This window comes from Pelophylax lessonae (assembly GCF_965119305.1).
Source record: "Pelophylax lessonae genome assembly, chromosome: 1".
Lineage (NCBI taxonomy): Eukaryota > Metazoa > Chordata > Amphibia > Anura > Ranidae > Pelophylax > Pelophylax lessonae.
In genome coordinates this window covers 48,362,790-48,371,225 of record NC_138768.1, presented here as the reverse complement: position 1 = coordinate 48,371,225, position 8,436 = coordinate 48,362,790, and the positions used below count along the sequence as shown (strand labels likewise).

Here is an 8,436-nt window from a genome sequence, read left to right as displayed (position 1 = left end):
GCATATGACTTATGTCTTGGAGCAGTGGTGGTCAATTTATGAGGTATCAACTGTGACTGATAACATCACCAAGAGCTCCTACAAAATATTTAGTATACAGTATAATGCTACAGAGGAACGTCAGAGGCTGTGGAATCCTTCAAGAGACGGTCAATCACTGGATATGGTACAGGAGTGGTTGGAGACTAGAAACCTACTGCAGGATAGAGACAGAGGCTGGGGACATATTACTTGAGACTGCTAGAAATCACAATCATTACAGCTCTTTTACAGATCAGTGCTGACCACTGGATTCTGAGGGCCACTCAACAAGGACTAAACGGCAGAGGGTTGGCCGCCATGGTCTTGGATACTTCAACAGTGAAACTTCCCTGTCGTAATTCCTGATTCAATTCTTCTGGACATTGTGGGTGTTCCCACTCACTTCTGCACATTCTTACCCTTCCGGTTACATTCTACATAATATATATTAAACAACAATACCCAGCAGGGATGATGGGAGCCCCTTATAATGGTCACACCAGATCTAGGTACCCATTGCAAAGATCTCCCCATTCTTCAAGAGCTACACAATATTGTCAAAAGTATTGGGACACCTGCCTTTACACGCCCATTAACTTTAATGGCATCCCAGTCTTAGTCCGTAGGGTTCAATATTGAGTTGGCCCACCCTTTGAAGCTATAACAGCTTCAACTCTTCTGGGAAGGCTGTCCACAAGGTTTTTGGAGAGAAGTCCTTGCTCTAATTCATTCCAAAGGTGTTCTATTAGGTTGAGGTCAGGACCAGTCAAGTTCCTCCACTCCAAATTTGCTCATCTATGTCTTTATGGACCTTGCTTTGTGCACTGATCCAAATTATTTGGTGGAGAGAGGATTTTGGTGTGGGGTTGTTGTTCAGGGGTTGGGCTTGGCCCCTTAGTTCCAGTGAAGGGAACTCTTAAGGCGCCATCATACCAAGACATTTTGGACAATATCATGCTCCCAACTTTGTGGGAACAGTTTGGGGATGGCCCCTTCCTGTTCCAACATGACTGCACACCAGTGCACAAAGCAAAGTCCATAAAGACATAGATGAGTGAGTTTAGGGTGGGGGAACTTGACTGGCCTGACCTCAAACCGATTAAACACCTTTTGGATGAATTAGAGTGGAGACTGCTAGCTAGGTTTTCTCATCCAACATCAGTGCCTGACCCTTACAAATGCGCCTCTGGAAGAATGGTCAAACATTCCCATAGACGCAATCCTAAACCTTGTGGACAGCCTTCCCAGAAGAGTTGAAGCTGTTATAGCTGCAAAGGGTAGGCCAACTCAATATTGAACCCTACGGACTAAGACTGGGATGCCATTAAAGTTCATGTGTGTGTAAAGGCAGGCGTCCCAATACTTTTGGTAATATAGAGTATGGGGGGGGGGGGGGGGGACAGAGCCTCTGTATAAACCAATTTCCCTATAACTCTAATACCCCGTATTTTTTAATAACCACATAGCGTACAACTTCTTCACTTACCCACACAGGACGTCATTCAAGCAACCAGAACAGCTGGCTAAGCTTATTTTAATTTCACAGCTTCATCAAAATGCCTTCTAAAGTCCATGACCGTGTCATACATATATTCGTAAATGGCATTCTATCACATATTTTTATATTTCAAAAATAAAATCAGCTTTTTTTTAATGTCGTCTGACTGAACTGAAAAGTTTTTTCCCTGGAACAGATGAGCATCCTCATCTCCCAACAGAACTACAGCTAGCAAAAGAAAGGCAGGCATCCCAATACTTTTGACAATATAGTATATATTAAACAAAAATACCCAGCAGGGATGGAGGGAGCCCCTTATAATGGCCACACCAATGTGAAGATCCCGGTACTCATTGCAAAGATCTCCCCAGTCCCCCAGAGATATAAGAAACCGCCAGAGGGTTTAACTCTCCAGCATCTACCAAACTCTGAATATCAGTTTTGGGTAGACAGACCCTTAAATCAGGAAACTGCACTGGCAAATACAAACCCCGCACCTACTATTTTAATTTGGTATCAAGCAAACTTTGTAAACTCCTCATTAAACGTAATAGTTATGCCTCGTACACACGCAACGATTATCGGCCGACCGATCGTCCGACTTTTGTCCAGAGTGGTGTTTTGTTGGTTGGAATGGGCCTAGACTGCACACGACGGCCAACAAAAATCAACTTCAGAAGTGATGTCATGTGTTGGTTGCCCAGACTTGCTCATCAGATTTTTGTCTGCCGAAATCTGTACTGACTGACGGAAAATCGGCCGTTGTGTTGACGGCCAACAAAAATTTTATAGCCTGCACACCAGATTTTTTTTGGCCGAAAAGTCGGAGTCGGTTGTCGAAAGCATCATACTAACAAGCCGACAATCGGCCGATCAGACGTTGGCTGAAAATTCCTGGCCAATAATCGATGCGTGTGTACGAGGCATTAGAATGCTTTGCAGAGTTTTATCTTGGCTATGGTATCAGGACAATATCCCCCCGGACAACATCCCCCCGGATAATATCCCCCCGGGACAACATCCCCCCGGATAATATCCCCCCGGGACAACATCCCCCCGGATAATATCCCCCCGGGACAACATCCCCCCGGGCAATATCCCCCGGGACATAGGGTTAGGGTTAGAGGGGGGATATTGTCTAGGGGGGATATTGTCCAGGGAGGATATTGTCCGGGGGGATGTTGTCCCGGGGGGGGGGGGATATTGTCCGGGGGGATATTGTCGATATTGTTCGGGATGATATTGTCCGGGGGGATATTGTCCGGGGGGATATTGTCGATATTGTCCGGGATGATATTGTCTGGGGGGATATTGTCCCGGGGGGGGGGGATATTGTCGATATTGTCCGGGATGATATTGTCAGGGGGGATATTGTCCCGGGGGGGATATTGTCCGGGGGGATATTGTCCGGGGGGGATATTGTCCTAGAATCCTTGGCTACAGTGTGGCAAAAAAAAAAATGAGGGGTACATGGCCAAACATTTGTGGACACAAATGTTTTGAGTTTTAGGGTCCTTTCACACGGACTTTCTGATCGGGTCCACCTGTCAGTTTTTCAGCCGGACCTGATCGGATGCTCTATGCACCCATATGGAGCGGTGGATGTCAGCAGTGTCATGTCCGCTGACACCTGCTGCTATCCGAACCGATCCCGTCCGTGAAATCCAGACAGATGGAAACCCTATTTTCCATCCATCTGGTGGATCGGATCAGATGAAAACGGACAGACGTTTAGAGGAGAGCAGGGATCTGACAGGTCTGTCTCTGCAAAGCAAGCAAAGACGGACCTGGCATCTGCCTGCTGAGCGGGGATCGGCGGATCGATCCCCACTGAGCAAAACGGAGTCTGCCAGGTGGAAAGCCTGTGTGAAAAGTCCCTTAGTGTTTCCATCGAAGGGTACTGGTAGTAGTAGTTCGTTGCATTCAACTGGACATGTTCTGTAATGTTAAAGACGTTTTGCAGCTCATCCAGAAATTCTGCTTAAGTATTAATCCTTCAATTTACGTGGCCAAAGGTGTAAATTGTTAATGAAACCCTAAATTAACACCTATGCAGACTTCAAACACCAAGAAGGAGATTGTGTATCTAGAATTGGGTGGTTACACAACCTTCACACCTCTCATTCTCGTCTTGGATAATCAGCCATGACACATATCATGAAGATTAGATTAAGTTCGCTGCGCCCTCTATGTGGATATTAATGCTGGGGTATCTTCCCAACACTCATTAGAACTGAAGAAGAGGTTTGGATAAACTAAAACACATTTTCAACATTACAGAAAAGTCCAGTTGAATGTCACTAACTACTACTAGATATACCATGACCTAGATCAGGGGTCTCCAAACTTTCTAAACAAAGGGCCAGTTTTTTATTTTTCAGGGGCCTGGATTGTGGCCAATGGGAGTAGAAAATGTCCTGGCGTTGATAAAAATATCCCTTCATACCATGGTGTCCATGAGAAGAATAATACCCCATTATTGGTGTCGGTAGGAGGAATATTGTCCCACTATTGGTGTTAGTAGGAGGAACAGTGTCCTATTGTTGGTGTCAGTGGGGGGAATAGTGCCCAATCGTTGGTGTCAGTGTGAGGAACAGTGTCCTATTGTTGGTGTCAGTGGGGGGAATAGTGTCCTATTGTTGGTGTCAGTGGGAGGAATAATGCCCCATCATTGGTGTCAGTGAGAGGAATAGTGCCCAATCGGTGTCAATGATAGGAATAGTGCCCAATCGGTGTCAATGATAGGAATAGTGCCCAATCGGTGTCAATGATAGGAATAGTGCCCCATCATTGGTGTCAGTGAGAGGAATAGTGCCCAATTGGTGTCAGTGGAAGGAATAGTGTCCCATCATTGGTGTCAGTGGAAGGAATAGTGTCCCATCATTGTGGTCAGTGAGAGGAATAGTGCCCAATCGTTGGAGTCAGTGGGAGGAATAGTGCCCAATCGGTGTCAGTGGAAGGAATAGTGTCCCATCATTGGTGTCAGTGAGAGGAATAGTGTCCCATCATTGGTGTCAGTGAGAGGAATAGTGCCCAATCGTTGGAGTCAGTGGGAGGAATAGTGCCCAATCGGTGTCAGTGGAAGGAATAGTGTCCCATCATTGGTGTCAGTGAGAGGAATAGTGCCCAATCGTTGGTGTCAGTGGGAGGAATAGTGCTCCATCATTGGTATCAGCGGGAGGAATAGTGTCCCATCATTGGTGTCAGTGAGAGGAATAGTGCCCAATCATTGGTGTCAGTGGGAGCAATAGTGCCCCACTGTTGGTGTCAGTGGCAGGAATTATGCCCCACTGTTGGTGTCATTGGCAGGGATTATGCCCTATTGTTAATGTCAGTGGGAGAAATAGTGCCCCAAGGGCCAGATAAAGGCCTCAGTTTGGAGACCACTGATGTAGATAAATGAGGACCTTCACAGACATTGAAGGGTGTAGTTAATACTATAGCACACAAGGGCATAACAGACATTTGTGCGCTTCCAACCATTTTGGAGAAGGTCTTTTTCTATTCCAGTATGACTGGAAGTCAGCTCCATAAAGACATGGCTCAATGTGAAGGAAATTGAGTGACCTGACCTCAACCCTACTGAACACCTTTGGGCTGGATTGGAATGCTAATTGCGAGCCAGGTCTTCTCACCCAACATCATGACATGACCAAACGAATGCTCCTTTGGCTGGAGGAGAACAGTCACACTCCAAAATCTTGTAAAAAGACTTTCCCAAACAGTGGAGACTGTAACAGCTGCAAAGGGATGGGGGGGGGGGTCAACTCTATAATGGCACTTTTCCACTGCAAGTACCGGCTCGGCTCTACTCGGCCCTGCTTGGCCTGGTTTGCTTTTCCACTGCTGGTACCGCATGGTACGGTGTTGGAACGGTTCGGTACGGTACGGTATGGTTTTCTTTTCCACTAAAGTAGTACTAAAGTTAAGTGGGTGGGATAACAACGGGTGGGTGGGATTCTCTGACCAATCAGTGGCTAGTAGTGACTGCATGCAAAGGATTGTGGGATATGGTACCGGGTATGGTACCTCTTGGAACCACAATCGAGTAGGTACTGTTTTTGAGAGCCGTACCGTTTGGTTCCATGCAGTGTAAAAGCGCCGCTGTACCGTACCGTACAGAACCGTTCCTACACTATACCATGCGGTACCAGCAGTGGAAAAGCACAAAAGCGAGCCGAACCGTTCGGTTCCATGCAGTGGAAAAGCGCCATTATAGAGGCCATGGTTTTGGTTTTGCATGTCCAGCAGGCTCATATAGATGTGATGGCCAGATGCCCACAAACATTTGCCCATATAGTATGTTAAATTCAACTTTTGGAGATGTTTATTTTACTGCCCCACCTTAAGCTATGAAAATTGTCAAAGAGTAGAGTAGTGCTGTAAAAGGTAAGAAAAACAAATGCGAAAGTTGGGAAATGAACAAAAAAAGAAAATTTTGGAATTCTACTTCCTCATTACTGTCCTTCCCTTTCCTATTCTGACATGGTTATCTTAAAAGCTTTCATGGCAGATGCTGGTACATACAGTGTGTGCTATGTTGTTTTATGTGCTTTGTCGATTTGTAGCTGTCCAACCAGTGCTGATGGCGATGGATTATTTTCTGTTTGGCTTTTCCATTATCTTTAACACTGACGCAAGTCTTAGATAGCAGCGCTGGCGATAGCCAGACCGCCTGGAGGCCTTATCCTATGAAGTTTGCTCAAATCAATTATTGCATAATTTCAGTTCCAAAAGCGGCATATCAATGGCATGTGCAGAGCCTGACTCCTAGCTGCACATGCCCGTGTGTACGCGTAAGATGCCCTTACTGTGCATATGGATGAAATTGAAGATTTCCGAAGGCATGGCATGGAAACCTGGTCGAGGCTTCACGTTGTCATAGTAGTGGTGGGTAATAAAGACCCCTGATGGGTTCATAGGGAAACCCCAGAATCCGTAGAGGTGGACCTCATCACACAGCTCCAGAGCAGCTGTCACCAGGATCAGTCCGCTGCTGATGCGTTTCGCACGCACACCTTGGATGAGCCAGAAACGAGAGACGTTGATGAGATACTGGGGATGGAAATAGTAGACGGACTGCTGGGACTCAAAATCATCCAAGACATACTTGACTCGGATGGACACATCCGTGTTGCGGGTGTTGTAGAAGGCAGGGAGGAGGATAGAGGCGTTCTCATAGCCCTGTACAACGTCGTAGAAAGGTTTTCGCCATTTCTCCAGCTTCTGGAACCTGAAATCCAAGAAATAGCCATCAGTGTCCAGCCTTTATTAGTATTATAGAACAGTGATACTTTGCCTATTCATTAACAAAGATGGTATCTGCTGATAGCCCACCCAACTCACCAATCTAAGCTCTTTTGCTGGGGCTTCTGGGTATGGAGGAACATGGGATTTTGCAGAGCAGTGTTGGCAGTTCTGCACATGCTCAGTTTTCAGCGAATTTCTATGCTGATCATTTCCTCCCTATCAAATCTGAGCAGCCCATGTGACTATAGAGTCACACATATGGGCGTATACACAGTGCTAAATGACAGCCCACTCCTTCCCTCTTCCTCCATGCCCACTAACCAGCTAAATACAATGGGGGGGAGTGGGATATTACATGTAGATTAATGGTGGCTTCACCTCCCTCCTATTCTAAGACACAGGCTGGAGGGGTTATTTCCACAAAATAATAAAGGTTTGATTTAGTTTTCAATAATTTTTATTGAATATTTTATGAGATAGTACATGAAAAGTACAAAGATTGTCATTGTTAACATAGACAGATCAGTCCCAATTAACCCATCGCAATCACAATAAAGGTTTGATTTCAAATATATATTTGTACCCCATTTAAAACAGTTTATTGGTAATAATTATGTATTTTTACTCTGTATTCCAAATGCTTCTTTTTTCTTTTTTTGTTAAACATGTGACCAGCAGCATAGGACTAGAACTTTCTCCTGCTTATGTTTCAATGCAGACAGGCTGGGAAAGAGCTGGGTCATGTGACAGCTGTATATTGATTAGGAAAATGGTACTTTTTATGTTTTTTTAAATTAAAATAATGACAGCGCCATCATCCATTTACAAAAATAGAAGGGACAATGTGCAGAATCTGGTGCAACTCTGCATGATAGCCAATCAGCTTCTAACTTCAGGTGCTTCAATTAAGCTTTGGCAATAAAACCTGGAAGCGGATTGGTTTCTATGCAGAGCTGCACCAGATTTTGCACTCTCCACTTTTAGTAATCAGCCCCACTGTGTGTTTAGTATCACTTTAAGCTAATTGTTATCATCACAGAGACGACATGCTGCTGCTCTGGCAGAGGAGTGAGTGAGTTCTAGATACGCTCCACTGTGGAATGTATCTTCTAAATTGAGATAAAACCAATATACAAAGCACATGAAACATATTTATCTACAGTATCGATAGATCTAGGCACATTTAGATCAAACCCTTAGAATGAATGGTGGATAAATGCCAAATTGAAAGTTCAGTGAATGTTATTGAAACCCGCATTTCCCATGCACTTCGGTATAACACAAATTTACTACCAAATCTCCCTCTCCACTTCTAAAGCATGCCCCAGCATATTTTTTTTCATTTACATTTTACCTGCAGCAAGAGACTTTACTCATTGATGCCATCAACTTGCCAATACTTGCAGGGGCTGCTGGGAGATCAGTTCCTATAGCTGCAGGCTCGTCCCCAGAACTACATCTCCCGAGAGTCCTTTCACCTACACACATTTGGTCTGCTTTACTAAAGGAGTTAAAAATCTTCACACAATAAATTTTCAATAAGTAAACAAGAAATAGCTTTTCACATGGGATGGATAATTGATGCGGACAGTCAGACAATTTATAGTGTCAAGATTCTTAACTCCTTTAGTAAATCAGTCTCGGTGTGTGGGCAGGGTTTTGAGAGT

At 44.8% G+C, this 8,436-nt stretch overlaps 1 protein-coding gene across 4 annotated transcripts in view; it reads right to left on the bottom strand.

The window, feature by feature from the left end:
* Positions 1-6,015: 6,015 nt before the first annotated feature.
* Positions 6,016-8,436, bottom strand: part of ST8SIA5 (ST8 alpha-N-acetyl-neuraminide alpha-2,8-sialyltransferase 5) — a 152,399-nt gene continuing 149,978 nt past the window's right edge. For all 4 annotated transcript variants that reach the window (XM_082254650.1, XM_082254651.1, XM_082254652.1 and 1 more), the window contains one exon: positions 6,016-6,752. In XM_082254650.1, the coding sequence (XP_082110776.1) occupies positions 6,290-6,752 (463 nt within the window). In that variant the 3' untranslated portion in view covers positions 6,016-6,289. The remainder of the gene's footprint in view (positions 6,753-8,436) is intronic.